Source organism: Falco naumanni, chromosome 16 (genome assembly GCF_017639655.2).
Source record: "Falco naumanni isolate bFalNau1 chromosome 16, bFalNau1.pat, whole genome shotgun sequence".
In the NCBI taxonomy this organism is placed as follows: Eukaryota; Metazoa; Chordata; class Aves; order Falconiformes; family Falconidae; genus Falco; species Falco naumanni.
In genome coordinates this window covers 575,730-592,140 of record NC_054069.1, presented here as the reverse complement: position 1 = coordinate 592,140, position 16,411 = coordinate 575,730, and the positions used below count along the sequence as shown (strand labels likewise).

Below are 16,411 nucleotides of genomic sequence, written 5' to 3'. Positions count from 1 at the left end.
AGTCCAAGTGACATCTCATCCCGCACTACGCTAATGATTGTGGAAGTCAGATGAAGGCAAGATGTTAATCACCCGGTTGTTGAGCCCTGGGGAAAGCCTTGAAGAGCCGACAGAAGATGGCATCGCAGTTTAATCCCCTGCAGGTCTGCTCAGGTGCTGAGGGTCCAGCTGCTCCTCTGCAGTACCAGCCTGGCACTTCGCTTTCTTCGAAGGATCTGAGAGCAGTCGGGAAAGTCGGGAGGGACCCGGGGCTCAGCCTGGGGGGCAGCCAGGCTCCATCCACCTCCTGCTCTCTGGTCGCAGCCGGCGCTTCATACCGTGCGCTTGCAGGCTGTCCTGCCTTGGCAGTGTAGGGAGAGCGGCCAGTGCAGGGTCCTTCCGCACTCCCCTGGATCGACCAGGGCACTCTGCCTTTGGTAATGGAATTTTCTGGGGAAAGCCAGGTGCACTCAGTGACGGGACAGTGGCCTGCGGTATCGGAAAACGTTACACCTTTGTCCTGTTTTCCTCAGGCAACCCTAGAAACAGGTGCAGATGTTGAGCCCTGCATTTGGGAAAGATCAGGGAGCTGTGCGCTAGCGTGACTTCTGATGGCATTCCTAGATTCTGGGCGAGCCTTTTCAGACACGCAGCTTGCATCGATCTCCGGCAGGGAGAAGGCTTAGCATCATTGCCGAAGGCAGGGCTGCAGCACAAGGTGGCCGATGCAGAAGGACACACGCAGCTGAGCAGCCCTTGCCCATTTGCTTAATGCAGTTTTCCATGGCTTTCATCGTTTTTACTCTAATGGGGGAAAGCTGTTTAAAAATGTGGTTTTAACTCTGGGACGATCTCTGAATATTTCCACCCGCGTGGGGGAGGACTGCTGCTGCAAGGAGACTGACAGCCGAAATGACAAGCAATCCCAGGCAAATGAGCTGCCACAAACTTTCCTGCCTTAAAACCCAGCCGGCCTGTGCCAAACCCCCCTGCACTTGCCCTCGCGGCTGCTTTTCCCGTGAAGACTCTGGGGTTTCTTTCCAAGCTTGTGTTGCTGGAGTGTGTATGAAGTATATACCAGGTGTTTCTGTATGTTGGCCATTTGTTCTTACCAATGTCCAATGGGAGTGAGCATGTCTGTGAATGACTAGAAATGCATGGGCATGAACTACAGCCAAATGGATTTTCTCCAAAAACAATTTTTAAATGAATTGGGGGGAGAAAAAATAAAACAAAAGAGAAAAAAAAGAGAAAAAAAAAAAGAGAGAGATTGATAGCAAAGAAAACAAAATGTAAGGCTAGTGTGGAACCAGCACAATAACTTCAATCGGGGAAAGGAATTTTGAGTCATCTAATTTTTTGGAGTGTATCCTAGAGGACTGGGTGGGGGAAGGAGTCCTGTATTGTGTGTGCATGTAAAAGCGGTAGCAAAGCCCCTGCCATTCCTGTTCCCTTCCGGAATGGAGTTGATGGCAGCAATGCATGAGTGACTTAAAGCACGAACATTGTTAACTCTTTTGTTGAAAAATGAGAGCTTAACTGTAAATTTTCTGATGCACTTTCTCCTTTCTCTGCACTGTTCATTGCCAGAGCTCCAATAACAGCATGGTCATGGCCGGCAGGAAGGCTTGTGCTTCTGCTGCACCGCACTAAGCCGGGTTTACCGAGCTTAAGGCCTCCTCCCCTCTCATTTGGCCCTCCGTGGTGCCCAGGGTGCTGGCGGGGCTGAGATCCAGTTCCCTGCTGCTTTGCAGCTGAACCATGGGCAGACCTTGGTGGTGCCGGGAGAGTCACGTCTCCGAGAGCCTGCCGCCGCTTGCTCTGGGAAGCCAGCACTTTTTCTGCCATGCCCTTTCTTTTCTTCTCCCCTGCCCCTCTTCCCCTATCCAAATCACCGGGCAAATTTTTAATTTCTTTGCCGATGGCAGGCCGGGGAGCTCAGCCTTCGCAGGGCTGCTGCCCTCGGGGGAGCCCCTCGGGCAAGGGGCTCGCCTCCCGTTTTGCCCCCTGCGCTAGCAGGACATGTATAAGCAGCCATGACCTTATACATGATGCTCCTTGGCTGCAGCGAGAGACACGGCTGCACTTGGCCGCTTTTTCCCCAGATTTTTCCCGTTGCGAGCAAAGAGCTTAAAGAGCTCCCGAATGATTTTTCCAGGCGGCGGGCAGTGCCCATCGCAATGTCGCGCCCGCCGCGTGCAGCCCTGTACGTGCGTGCATACACTCGGTGACGGGGACGCTCAGAGCTGCTTTTCAGCTCCCCCGGCGAGGCAGAAACAAGGCGCTGCTGCCTCAGCGCAGCCAGGATTTCTGCTCATCCTGATGACAAGGTAGGGTGGAAAAAAAATCTCTTCCGAAGCTGGCAAAGCAGGAAGTCTGGAGCGAAGGTTAAAATAACGAAAGCATCCCAATCGTGAACGAAGAGTGACGAGAAAATACCTTGCCCATAATATAGCAGGTAAATTATTTTACAAGCTGGAAATTCATCCCCGAAGGCCAGTATGAATTTTTAATCATGGCCTTAGTAGGGTTCTGTACAAGAGCATTTAACACTACTGTGTTCAGCTCTTGTTGCTTTTTCCTATAGCACTTGGTCTCCGAAAATGAGTTTTACTAGTCTGAAGCCAAAAGCCCAGCCGTGCCGGAGCACCAGCCAGTTCACACATCTTGCCGAATGCAACAGCATGCAAGGAAAAAGCCTCGGTACTTTCTGCATTAGCATTATCAATCGGCTCTGCCTGTCTAACTACCTTTCTTCCTTTTGAAAATGCCCTACTTAAAAGTGTGACTAATAGTAAACACATTCCTCAATATATTTTACAGATCCAGTCCTTGGGGCAATTGAATAAAACATCACAAAGCTCTCTGCACATGTTAAGATCGCTGTGCGGGGCCACGGAGCGCAGCATGAAACAGAATCCCTAATTGCTTATTTACAGCTTGATACAAAAGAGAAATTGTCTCTTCCTCAAAAACAGGAGGTAGCTTAGGACGCTTAGGCACAAAGTGTTGCTCTGTCGATAGAAATCTGTAAATAACCGGTGTGCTGATGTCATTGTTTGGACACCTGGGTCAGGCTGCAGGAGATGTTACTCGGCTTGCCGGGTGCACCCTCCCGGGATGCATCATTCAGGAGGGAAACGGTAGCAGAGTGAAAACTTGGCTTTCATTTATTTAACAGGGGTTGCGGCAGACTTTGAGTTTGTTCTGGTCAGAAGTGAAAAGAAGGGGCTTTAATAGCTGATATGAAACTTTAATGAGAAAAAAATCAAGAAGTAATTTACCACATATTTAAAATGCCTCACAACAGGTTTTAATACTGTTCAGTGGCATTTTTCAGTATACCAGGTGCAGGTAGAAACTGAATTGTTAAATTTTCTTTAGAAAAATATTTTATTTTCTATTTTGCCTCATAAAAAATGCAGCATTGCTCTTTTTCATTATTGAGAACATGTAGTTCCTTTTAAGTGAAAGGGAAGACTCTACAGAAGCAATTTTGGAGAAAAGTTGAATGGCTCCTCTTCTGAGCCCAGGTTTGCACATCCAGTGCTTCTGTGAGTCAACTGTAATCGTCTTTTTATATCATATCATGGTAAATAGAGGGCTCCCTAAATCATAGAGGGCTCCCCGAAATTCAGGAGCAGCACACAAATAAAACTCCTGCTATTAATCTAAACGACTTCCCCCTGTAGAAGGTAATTCCTACCATAGCTTCCAGGTGACCTGACATATTTAAAATGCAGTCACTGAAAATGAGTTTTATTTTTAATGAGCTCTATGTATCTCTGTGTTGCTGGCTGCTATCCGATGGGGGACAGCCTGCGCATCGACTATACTGCATTAACGTCTTTGCTGTTTAAAAGAAAGTTAGCCTGTGTAGCAGCCTGCAAGCTTACGAAGCCAGGTTTCCAAGTGACCAGTGCTGGCGGTGTCTCTTCATGGGAAATACCGTATTTATTTCTTTTTCTTTGATAATGCATTTGCTTTAGAAGCCAGCAGCGAGAGTAAGTTATCGCAAGTACCAGCCTTCAATGGTTCATGCTGTACTGTTCCTCCTCTAAGTAGATCTCTGTGACCTCCAGACACTGGTTTGCCCTGTAACCTGTGCTGAGAAGTTCACTCCACTAGATGCCGTGCCCTCCCGTGGACCCCCCAACATTTTCTCAAACACTCAAACAAAACAGAAAATAACAGCTTTACGGACAGCGTTAGCTGCCAGCTGTGGTCACAAGAGTGTGCCTCACCTACTGCTTTATCAGCTTTGAGGATAGATGCTTTTTCTGTAAGCACATCCAATTTGGGAAAACTAAAATGAGTTTTTGTCAGATTTTTTTGCAGAAGACACAGCCTGCGGTCTGCACGCGCAGATGCCTTACAGCTTTGAAATGCAGTCCGCAATACTCACTAATCGATAAATTGCCGGGCTTGTCAACATTCCCCCAAAACAGATTGTGGAAAATTGGAAGAAACTGTTACATTGCTCTATGTATACAGAACCAAAATTGAGCCACGCTAAATTGGGAAATTGCCCCCTGTGGTGACTAAATGGCAGAGTTTGGGGGTCTTTGCATGCTGTTATGAATGAGTGATTCTGATGCCATGTTTCATGTGCCAACAGTGTAGACTGAGGAATGTTTCTGTCCATAATAAAGGAAATTATTTCAATTCTATCATACGAGTTACTCTGCCCAAACCAGCAGAAGGTGGCAATGATTGACACATTATTTTTTTCCCCCCCAAGAAATTCATCCTCAGTTCTTAAGTGTGTTGTTTTTTTGTTGCTCAAGAAACACAGAGAAAAATGAGTTTGTTTTTACTTGTAAGGCTTTACTCAGTTGCCCAATTCGGCAGAGGAGCTGGACTATGGGGATCTCTCAGGTAAGGGCTAGTACGTAGGTAAACCGCTGCTCTTCTACGCTAGATACTGGTTCCACTCTGATTTCTGCATCTTGGCCATGTTGCATTGTATAGTTGCTGTGGTGTAGCTATTCCTCCAACACACGGTCTCGCAGCTTGGGTATGCACTGTTTTCTGTTGGGATTTTCCTTCCCTTTTCTTGGAGGGGGGTGGGGGCGTTTGGCACCCATTTCTGTGTGGCACCCCTGACACCGGGGCGGGAGGCATGCAGGGTGGTGAGACTTGCCATTGCAGGTTCCCTCCCACGTGTGGAATTTCCTAAATGCTGATTTGGAGACCGGTTGAGTTGAAACTTGGTTTGTAAAATGCTCAACTGTGCCGTACTGTGCGAAGCCGCCTGTAAAGCGGGCAGCCAGCACTAAACCTGGGCAGCTTGCTGATTTCTTGTCAGATGAGCATTAGACTGGGGATAAAAAGGAGGCGATGGCTTTACCAGCAGAGGCAAAACCAAGTAACTGGTTTGAACCTCTTTGTATCCATGCTGGACTGAAAGTTATGTAAATGCATCCTTATAGCTGGTCCTTGCGAATTAGCAGTAATCTAGATTAAGAAATAAAAGCATCTTCAGTGGATGCAGTCGGTATATTCAAAACAGAGGTCAGTCGTCCCAGCAGTACAGAGTCTAAGCCTCTGATTTTTGTGTTTTGCCAGAGTTTTTCTAGAGCATCTGTAGAAATTCATCCCATTTTTTTGCTCCTTCTTCCCAGAGCATATCTGTGGGCTGCCCCTGCCCGCTGCCCTCCTGCAGGGCAGCCCTGGTCGGGGGGGCTCTGCCCAGGAGGTTTGTGCTCCTGCAAGGGTGTGAGCACAGGGCAAAAGCTAATGCCAAAAAAAAAAAAAAAAAAAAGGAACGCCCCGGAGTCCTCGTCTCATCCTGTGAAATGCTTTCCTTTTATCCGATCAAATCGGCAGCATCTCTTCCTGTAAGCCACTATAGGTATGCTTTGGCCAAGAGGTTAGAAATGATTTGTTAATTCGGTATGTATTCTAACACCTGAGCGATACTAATAATTATTATTGCAGGCCTGGGCCCAGATCTCATAGGTAAGAAGCACTAGGTGTCTGTTAAATACCACTGTGTGGATGGGAGATCATTGTTTTGCTCTGAAAAGCTTTATGACTTTTTTTAATTTGTATTTTTTTAAAGAAAAATGCACTTGGTGATCCAAAGAGAAGAACGGGAAACAATTCCGCAAAGGAATTCCTCAAAATGGGTGTCTGCCTTTCCCTTGAGTGCCTGCATCCCCACGCGGTGCCAGCCACGGGCAGCACGTCCCAGCAAGGCTGCAGCTGCACGGCTGGCGCCTTTTCCTCAGAGCATAGCTCGCTGTTTCCGTTTTTCTGAATCTCAAACGTGAGTCAAAATTTCCCCAAAAGTTTACAGAAAGCAGTGTGAGCACGGCTGCTGCCTGCAGCGAGCAGGTGAGCGAGCACCCTTTGTGCGCTACCGTACACCCATTTTGGAGCACCCGCTCTGACCACTGAGTCCCCCCCTGCCCCCCAAAGAGTTCCAAAATTTTGCTCGTTGCTCTCTCGGTTGCTTATGGACACCCAAAAGGTGATGGTACCAAGACAGATGTGCCGGTGTCACTAGAGAAGGAGCCCCAGGTTATCCTCTCCTGCAAACAAAACTCTGCCCTCCATCCCATAACCCGTGCCCAGATGCCCAGGAAACCAAAATAAGATCCCTTTTGCAGACTGGGGTCGCCAAATCTGGGCTGTCAGACGGGTGGTCCAGGTGAGTGCCGGAGCTGAGCTCTCCATCGGGAACACTGCCCTGCGCCCTGGTGGGACCAGGCGCTCAGAGCCTTGGGTACCGACGGGCGGGCGCGTGGGGATGCAGGAGTGCATGCCTGCACCTCCGCTCGCCCCGGGTGCGCCGCGCTGTGCCGGATGCGTCGGTGCTGCCATGGTGTTTGCTCAGTGTGCTGTTCCTTTCAGGTACCGCTGTCCCGCTAAATGCTTCAACGGAGGCTCTGCCAACTGTGCAATTAAGTAATGCATCCCTTGCCTTCCGTCCAGGTAGCTAGTTTCCAGAGCTGTATTTGCTTTTCCTGGTCAAGCTGTGTGTGTCCGCAAACCTCCTCTCGTTCCTACTGTGCAGGGAGCATAGGGTGCGGAAGGCGTCGGCCTTGCGCCCAGGCACACGGGGTTTCTTCCTCGGCTGCAGCATTTCTCCGTCTCACCGCAGCCCGGCGGACAGGACTGATGCAGCCCTGGCAGCACGTGGGCAAACTGCTTTCCATGTGCATGCATGTAGAATATATACGTACGATGTGCAGGCTGGTGCGTGCTCTGGTTGCAATCACACGCTCGCCCTAATTCGGCACGCAGGTACCGCAGCCCCCCTGGTGTGCAGCGGTCTTTCTGCTTTGCTCGAGGGCGTTGGGACACATCTTGTAAAATGGGGAGCAATCCAGAAGGACCTGTGTAGCCTTCGCATCAGGTCTGAGTAACTAATCAAAACCTGATTAGCACCTTTGTTCAGGGGGGATGCTGATGAATCAATTGCTATCGATTGCAAGCGGGGCTCCATTTTCTAGCGGAGAGGAGTCTGAAGAAACAACCAAGAAACATTGAGCACCTATCATAGTGATTAAATTTATTAAAACAATGCGCATTATTTTTTACGAGACGATCTTGAAATGGGTCACTGAAGGGGAGCTTATTGATTCGGGAAGGATGAACTCCTCAAATTTCTCTGGCTTAAATTAGTCCAGATTCAATTACAATATGACAAACAGGTAAACGCTACTCTTTAACAGTCCATCAATAAATTAGAGCAGGGGTAGCACACTTAATGCCGTGCTAAGGTAATGCATAACGTTATTGCTCATCCCGTCATACACAGGCAGTGATTTCTGGCCTCCCACATCATGGCTGAGTGTTTTACAGCATCCATGCAATTACAGCAGCCTGTTCTTCCCCCGGCCCTGCCCACCAGCACCCCCCACCAACCCCAGCTCCTAGCACGGCTCCATCACTTTGAAAACTCGGTTCCACAAAAGATCTGGCAGCAGATGCAGTGGGGAGATGTTAGCACTAGCTTTAAGTATCCTGTCTCGCAGCAGAGGGGCTTACCAGGTTTTTGGAAGCACCCAAGTAGCTTGAGGCCATTAGCACCTCCATCGTGACCAGCTGTGATGTGGGAGCTGAAGTCATGTTGGTGTGTTAATTATTTAATAAGCTAAACTTCACTAAGAGGAAGAGCGCTGAGTTTGGAATCCTTGGAAGACGTTGATTTAGATTTTATTTTCTCTGCCTTGATGCAGATGTTACATTAACATCTGGGAAGCACGGGAGCTGTTGATGGAGTTGGTGTATAAAGTTACAACTCAAATTCAACCCACATTGGCCTACATCAATAGTTTGGAATTAATTTTCACCCAGAAGCTGAAGATAAATTCCCAGAGGGGTGCAGCGATAAATTCAAATATGCCAAAATTAACATCTATGGTATGTTTGCACAAAGATCTCCATCAGTTTCCTGCTTTTACAGCACAAATGTGCATAGGGCAAGGTGAGGGCTGTTCAGAGACGCCCCAAAATGTTACAAGGCATTGGCTGAGAGACAGTAAAGCAGGGAGGAAGGTGGGGAGCAAGGACAGGAGGTTGGACCGGCTGCGCAGCAGGCGTCCGACCAAAACATGCACTTTCCCGAGTCAAATTAGGGTGGGCTCCGTCCCCAAGTGCTGCGTTTGCTTCAACACCGTTGGTATGGAGAGCGCTGATGGGGAGCGGTGCTGGAGCACACGGGGGAAGCATGGGAGATGCTGTTCGAAGTGGTAACAATCCTGGGAACGGCGCTAGCAGCGCCGGGAAGGCTGGGTGCCCAGCGTGGTGCGGGCTCCGGGCCGCTCTGGCGCTGGTGGCCATGGGGGAGGTGCAGCTGCCTCCGGGCGCTTGAGGATGCTTGTGTGGGCAGGAGGGACCCTTCACAGGGGCATCCCAAACCTGGCACTTGCACCTTTCCAGGGCCCGGCTCTGAAGGCTCAGCAAGGACTGAAGGTAAAAATAAAATGGTTTGGCCCTAATGGGTCTGAAGCTTTTAGAGTGGGTATAATTGGGATTTAAAATACTGGCTAGTCCAGTCAGCCAGGTCCAACCTAGTCTTTCTCTTAATCTTGAGATGCTGCCACTTGGGAAAAGAGCAGAAGCTGGAATGTACGTAGACATATATATATATTTTAAAACCTCATTAAAACAGAATTGAGTGGAACCTTTTTATTGAGTAGTTGGGAGGAGAAAAGTCTTCCATCTGCTAAACCTTGCTGTAAGCATTGACCCATATTGTTAGGATACAGCCATTAAAATCTGCCAGCTTTTTTCACTCTTGAGACAGTCCACAGAAATCTGTTTTTAAGCCATTGTATCTGCAGAAATGTTAGAAAACTTAAGGTCATTAATGCATTTATGTTTTTTAAAAAGTGTCTCCCCCTGGAAAAAAAAAAAAAAAAAAAAAAAAAAAAAAAACCCAAAACGCATCACCAAGATCCTGCAGGTTTAAAATGCAGGTGTTAGTTTGTTTGTTGACAGTACTTGATGGGGAAGGTACCCAGCTCAGCGTCTGCTACATGTTGCTCCTGACTCTGGGAATTATCTTCTGTTAGTATGGTGCTGGGATGGTGCCGAGTAGGAGCCAGCCCAGAATGCCTTTCCTCTCTGTCCACCTGCCATTTCACAAAGTCCACTTTTTGTTTAAAGGAAAACTTCAGGGTTCCTGTTCCACTGGTATAATCCCTTTTTTGTTGTTGATTACGTGAGCAGCTGGTTAAAATAATACGCAAACCCCAAATGAAAGCTGCCAACGTCTGTTATTGGCCACCACTTGAGATGGGACGACAGTGCTCTCTGCTGCTGTACACAGATCTGCATCCGTGCAGGCAAGTTCGATGCTGCATCGGATAAAATGATGGCATCCCTTGAATGCGGGGCACAGCCATGCTATGCTCCCAGGGGAGGCATCACAGCAGTTTTAAAGAAAAATAGATTTCTTTTTTTTTCCTGCATATATTCCGTTATTGCCGGTGGATTGTACCTTTATCGCTGCAGTTTTCCTTTAAGGTGCTTTGGTATCGAGCAAAGCACCACCCCACAAAACTAGGTTCAGCTGAGGTGTCAAGTAGCTGCAGAGTAGCCACGTAGGTGTGCATGTTGTTCGCAACATGCAGCAATGTCTGCGCCTTTCCTTCCTCCCTCCCTCCTTCCACTACACCCGCAAAAAAACCCAGAAGCAACCCAGAAACAAAGCCGTAATAGAAAAATTTCTGACTGTTCGATTTAAAGGCCAGTGTGCTCCAATATATATTAACATCTTAATGGGAAAGCTCTGCATGTATACATTTACTACTCTCTGACAAGAGGGAATTAAATGTCAGAAGGATTTGTAGCATCTATAATTGAATTGGTGCTGAGAAAAGCAAATCTTAAGGAAGAATAACATATTAGGATTAGCAAATAATGTGGCATTTTGTCAGTTCCTGCCATCTCATCTGTTCCCTCTTCAGTAATAAAGTTGTGATTTCTTTTTTAATCATAGATATGAAGCGGGAATAGCTTTTGTGAATTGGAGACAGCTTTTTAACACAGATCCTAGTTTTTAAGGTCAAGTCTCTCTTTCTTGGCATGAATCTGGGGAATTATTCCTTCTTCCATAGTCCCTAACAGGTTTAGGTTGTTTGGTGGGTTTTTTTAATTGCTGGAGAAATAATGAGTGGCAGAAATTGGAATAGACCCTCTTGTGCTGGTGGCTTGGATTTGCTTGGAGCAGCGTCAGGAATTGCTGGAAGTGCCGGAATTGCCTGTCGGGTGTCAGGCACGGCCCTCGCCTTTCGTTCTGTGCGGGAGGGTGCAGCTGGGCTGACACCGGGTAGTGACACGGGAGCGTGTGGAGTTTGATGAGGTGGAGAGATGTTGGAGGAGGAACAGCTAGCAAACAGGAACGGCGTCACGCTGGAGTAGCTTGTGTAGGGAAGGGCCCTCACTGGAGAGTTATTTGAGAGTCGGAGCAGGAAGGCAGTGTTAGCAGCGCTGCAGGCATCACTGGCTTTGCTGTGGGAATCGTGGTCCCTGGCCTTTCAGTTTTCACTTTCCTGTTTAAAAATAAATAAATTTAAAAAAAAAAATGGGTGAAAGGCTTGCAAAATGTAGAAAAAGTTTATTTTTCTCTAAAAATTGTGAGTAGTTTAGAGGGTAAACTTACATGCTAATCTAAAAGAAATACTACCTTTTTACGTTAAGAGTACCTTGTCACCTGCCTCACAAGCTTGATTTTAGATGGTTTGCAACCACTAGACATCCTCAGAGGATACATAATTTTTACTCGGTGTGTGGGCTCGAAAATTAACTATTTAGTCACACACATAATAAAACAAACTTGCACTTTGCAGAGGTCTTTTTTAACAGAAATAATTAAGAAAAATGGCCCTGCGTGTCCCAGTAGACAGAGTCATACTTAACAAACTGTTCCGGCCAGAACTGTTTGCCACGTTTTGTGCAAATGTCACTTCCTGGAGAAACACCGTCTCCTGCTCTGGTGCAGTTGCAGCTCGAAGGGGACCCGTGACAGATGCGTCGGGCAGAGGCTCTGGCACGGCACCGAGCGTCCCAGAGCCCGGCCCCGCAGCTGTGCCTTGGTGCTGTGGCACAGAGGCTACTGCTGCCAGGGCGAGTGCACCCAGGTTTCGTCTTTCCAGAACTTTAATTTATGGTGATTCAGAACAAATGCCTCTTGATGCAAAATCCTGCTTGAAGCACATTATAGAGCCATAACTCAGTGTGTTTATTCCCCTCAGCTGTTCTAGATGTCAACAAGACATTCATCCTCCCAGTCTGGGATGCTGCTGTCTCCTCCTTAGTGCAGCCGAGTGGAACTGGGTGCTCAGTTTCTTAAAAAAAAAAAAAAAAAGAACTAAAATATGGAGTGGAACTTGTCTAAAGCAGCTGCTCCAGCGGCTGAGCTGGGTTTGGTTGCTTTACGGAGAGTAAGCCCTTCAGGGCCGGATTAGCCGAGCTCAATACCACAGTGAGAGGGCTGGATTTGAGTGGTAGCTACCTGGAGCACCCAGCATCACTGATTTTTTCCCCAGCTGCTACCCTGGGCAGAAACAGAGTCTTTGCCTTGGCGAGGTGGTCTGTTTGGCACGCTGCTGTGCTTCTGTCGGCTCCTTTCCCACCGGTAGACAGGGATGTTGGGCCACTTGCCAAGTGGCAAATGCCGGGAAGCGCTCAGGGTAGCGGTCTGCTCCTGCTGGAGATGGTGCAGAGAGGGAGGGCCCTTTACCACGCGCTCGGCGTTCTCTGGCACGCTCTTACTGCAGCCAGATGGCTCGGGTCGAGTTGACGTGGCAGCGAGCACCTTTGGTTTACAAGGGGGTTTGTGTTGGGCCACGGTTGTTAGCTCCTCGGGTCAGCAGCTGAGGGGAGGGCACACGCCAGCCCAGTTCAGCCCGAGCATCCCACTGCGTCTGCCGGAGCTCCTGCTCTTGGAAGCTACTCGAAGGGTTGTTTCGTGGGTGTTTTTTAAAAATTGTTTTAATTAAAAGGGCGCTTTATGGTGCTCTCAGTCACGAGTTATTTACTTATGTCCCTCAGTCCTTAATCTTGGAGCAGAATTGGAAATATCGATAGAATGCGTAAATCCCGGGCTGCAGCTCAAAAGCTTTGTATCAGGTTTCAGCTCAAAGGAGCACCATTACCTTTAGCTGTCAGGGACCTGTACGCTTGATCGATAAACTTCAAATATTATTAGAGGTGGAGGCTTCAGAGATTTGCTCTGTTCTTTGGAGGGAGACGGAGATAAATCTTTCTTAAAAATTGACTTGCATTTGCACTCTCAGTCTTCCTGGTAAAATGCATTTCTCTTAGGTGTCTGGGCAACTGCATGCAGGACAGATTTATAGGCCATGTGCTTCTTGTAGTGAAAGATTTAAATGGTAAATCCTTCACATATGACTTCACAAATCATGTAAAGTTAAAAGGTTTTTACCGTTTCTGTTGCTGCTGTGCTTAAATTGTAAGGTATGGCCAGTAAATCATTTTAATGGAGGTGTCGCGCTTGACTCAATTGAAGAGAAAAAAAAAAAAAAAAAAAAAAAAGGAAAAAAAAAAAGAGACAATGGTTTAGCTTCTATTCCAAAATGTTAATGTATTAATCAACGGGAGAATAATTGTTTTTTACTATGTTATAAATCTCAGTTGCCATTAGGATTGCAGTGAGGGTTGATGTAGCTGCGTTCTTAAATTAAAACTGTTTACACTGCTATACATTCACTTTACATGGCCATAGCTCATTCTGGGTTCGTTTCGGAGTTGTTCCTCTGCCAAATAAGTCATTCTTCTCCCAGGTGACGGCGTCCTAAGGGACACGCGCTTTAAAAGAAAACTAATTGTATGGTGAGGAGTTAAATAAATGAAATAAAGCCATTGGAGGCACGATACAATTATTGCTTTGTGTCTTTGAACCTCGTGGACTGCGTTGAACAGCAAGGGTTGTGTTCCATGACGTAACTTTGTCAGGCTGGGCGAGAGGATTATTGTATAAACGCATTTGCCATGCTGGGTTGGTTGGGTTTCAGTCAAGGAGTTGTTCGGGCTGAAGCTGAGATGTTTTCAGTGGGGCACTTGGTGTTCCCCCAAAGCTAACGATTAATAGTCCTGTACTGGACTGCTCTTGCCTGTGCCCCCATCCCCTGGGGAGCTTCAAGTTTGGGGAGCGTCCTAGGGAAAGTTCCCAAAATAGGTGCCCACCACCAACTCCATCTCTCCTCTCCCTCTCCCAGCTGTCTTCCACGTGCGTAGTTGTAGTGCTGCTGCTTCTAGCGGAAAACACCTCGCAAGTCGAGCGGCCAGATCAGTTCAGCTCTGGACAGAGTTCCTCTGCCCGAACTCATCTGCCTAGATAGCTCCCTGCTTTACCCTGTTTCCTTTCGAGAGCACAAGGGTGGCTTTTCCAATCCTCAGAGCAGCTGCAGCCAAGACCCTTCAGAGAGCATCATAATAAGTCCCAAATTCTTATTCCTCTTCTGATCTCAACAGATTCTCGTGCAGGTGAGGAAGGGGCAATACGGAGCGTGGACCATGCAGTGGTTGGTGGCGTCGTGGCCGTGGTCGTGTTTGCAATGCTTTGCCTGCTCATCATTTTAGGGCGATATTTTGCCAGACATAAAGGTAAGACAAAAAACAAAACTGGAAAATGAAAGGACATGGCACGTGTGTCCCTTTGCTCGTGATGTTGTCCTGTCCGTTGCAAGAGAACCCTTTGTTCCTCTGGAAGAAATGTCTCCTGAAAGCCCTGTGTGGTGGGAAAAGGAGGGAGGCTGGAGCAGCCCAGCCGTGTTCTGTGCACCTGGGGCTTAAGGCAGGAGGACAGCGCTTTGCCCAGGCACGGGCTTTGCCCACCGTGCCACTTCACCCCCCGTGCCGCTGCTGAGGCTTGCAGGTGTCGGCACCCCTGGAGGCACCTGGGCAGCAGGATACCTGACAAACAAGGCAGACGGATTTTCTGGAGCAGCGGTGTTCACCACGGGGCACAATGAGCTCTTCATCAAGAGCTCCATCGCCCACTCCCTCCATTACATCCCCGGGTATTTCGGGCAGTTACCGCGTACGCTGCGCAGAGCGGCGCCAGCTGAGCGCACCCCCGCCGTGCACGGCCAGCATGGCGGCGCGCAGCTGAAACCTCCGGTGCCAAAGTCCCTCTACAAAACCTGGCTGAGCAGAGCCGGTACAGGCTGTGCCGCACCATCTCCATGTTGCCTGAAATGGTCCATTTGGGGAACTTGTTACGGCTTCCAGAGCAAACTGAAACCCACACACAGAATCATGACTGTTCCCCTGTCTGTGTGTTTGTACAAAAGAATTTAATGTTAGCTGGGGTTTATTTAGTATATGTGGAAAAGCTGACGGAGGATGAGAGGCTCGTTACAACCGCAGCTGGGCCGGAGTGAATAATGTTGAGAAGAGAGGAGAAAGAGGGGAGAGAAACCTTAAAGCACATTAGGGGAGAGGGAAAGCAGAGGTGAAAGATTTGTTTCTTTTAATGAAGCGCGTGGAACACCATTTTACCAATATTTTTGTGCTTCTGAAAGGGGGAAGTAGCTGTGACCTAATTTCTTTCCCGAGCGAGACACTGCAGAGTGTGGCACACTGTCACGTTCCAGAGCAGGGATGCCGGTGCCCAGTGTGTGGTCAGCCCCAGGCGTTTCCAGCAATGGAGCAGGGACCTCCGGCACTGGGCAGCACCAGCCATGCTTGTCGCTGGCAACTGGTTTTCCATGCCGCAGACTGGTATTTTCATGGTCTGCAGAAGCTAAAAGCCCAGCTCCCACTAAAACAGACGGGGATGGCTTATCCAAGGCAGGGCTGGGAGAGCCCCTGTCGCGGCGCCTTTGGGTTGGGGGCACACTTGCTGCTGAGCAGCATCTCGGCTGCTCAGTCCCTTGCATTCAGCCTCTGTTTCTTTTCAGGAGGGGAGGGGGGTGGTGGTGGTGTGTGTGTACGTCCCCTTTCTGCTTGCGGCTCCAGCATTCGCTGTCATAGCACCTTGCGGAGACCTGCTCCGAGTCACGCAGCCTCCCCCTTCCCTTTCAGGTACATACTTCACTCACGAAGCCAAAGGAGCAGATGATGCGGCCGATGCAGACACAGCCATCATCAATGCAGAAGGAGGACAAAACAACTCCGAAGAAAAGAAAGAGTACTTCATCTAGAGCAGCCTTGGTTTCTATGAGGTGTCCAACCGTGGACGGTTACTGCTGGCCCTATTTAAATGCTAAAGAGACGGTGATATTGGAAGTTGCAACCAGCTTGTGTCTTTTTTTTTTTTTTTTTTTTTTAAGGAAAAAAAAATAAAAAGGCAAATGGGCGGAGAGTTGTGAGGCTGGGAGGGTCCGGGATTTGCTGTGTAAAAATATTCCTCGTAAAGTACACTCTGCTGTTTGACACCTCAGTTTGTTTGGGTTTTCTTTTTTTGGCCAAGTCCAGCTTGGATTTAGTTTAGTGAAGTCATTTGCAGAAGATTCTGTGCCTTGTTTAATTTCTGTTCGTTTGGGTCGGGGGGAGGCTGGGAAGAAGAGGGGCTTCTGTGCGTTAGTTCCCTTCAGGTTTCTGTGGCTCTTCGTTTCCCCTTTCCTGTTCTGTTCCTGGAGTTGCCTGCCGGGCCCCCTTGGAGTAGGCGCATTTCTTTGAAGGTGTCTCTCTTTCTTTTTCTCTTCACCGTTTTCCGTTCAGAACTCGAGTTCATTGGAGGAGAACCAGCACATTTTAGATTTCGTAGTTTGCAGTTCAGTGTGCCCATGTCCCATTCCCTCTATCGTTGTAAAGGCTTGGATGAACACGACGACGAGAACCCCTTTGTGGCTGCCCGTGCTTCAGGTGCTTTCGATGGTGGCGACTAGGAAATAGGCTGGAGCTTGGCAAAGGCGCTCGCTGGCCGCGGGGAAAAGCCGGACCTGGGGCATATCCTCCTGGGGGGGATGCTGAGCCTGCCTGGGGACCGCTGCCCCCCGGCGTGGGA

The 16,411-nt window shown here is 48.5% G+C and overlaps 1 protein-coding gene across 11 annotated transcripts in view; it reads left to right on the top strand.

The window, feature by feature from the left end:
• CADM1 (cell adhesion molecule 1) overlaps positions 1-15,844 on the top strand; it is a 167,693-nt gene extending 151,849 nt beyond the window's left edge. For 4 of the 11 annotated variants that reach the window (XM_040615881.1, XM_040615880.1, XM_040615879.1 and 1 more), the window contains 2 exons: positions 13,933-14,064; positions 15,487-15,844. In XM_040615881.1, coding sequence (XP_040471815.1) covers positions 13,933-14,064; positions 15,487-15,605 — 251 coding nt within the window. In that variant the 3' untranslated portion in view covers positions 15,606-15,844. Of the gene's footprint in view, positions 1-4,803; positions 4,858-5,919; positions 5,941-6,837; positions 6,919-13,932; positions 14,065-15,486 lie in introns of all 11 variants that reach the window. The other 7 variants (XM_040615874.1, XM_040615870.1, XM_040615878.1 and 4 more) reach the window with 5 other exon arrangements.
• Positions 15,845-16,411: the final 567 nt, after the last annotated feature.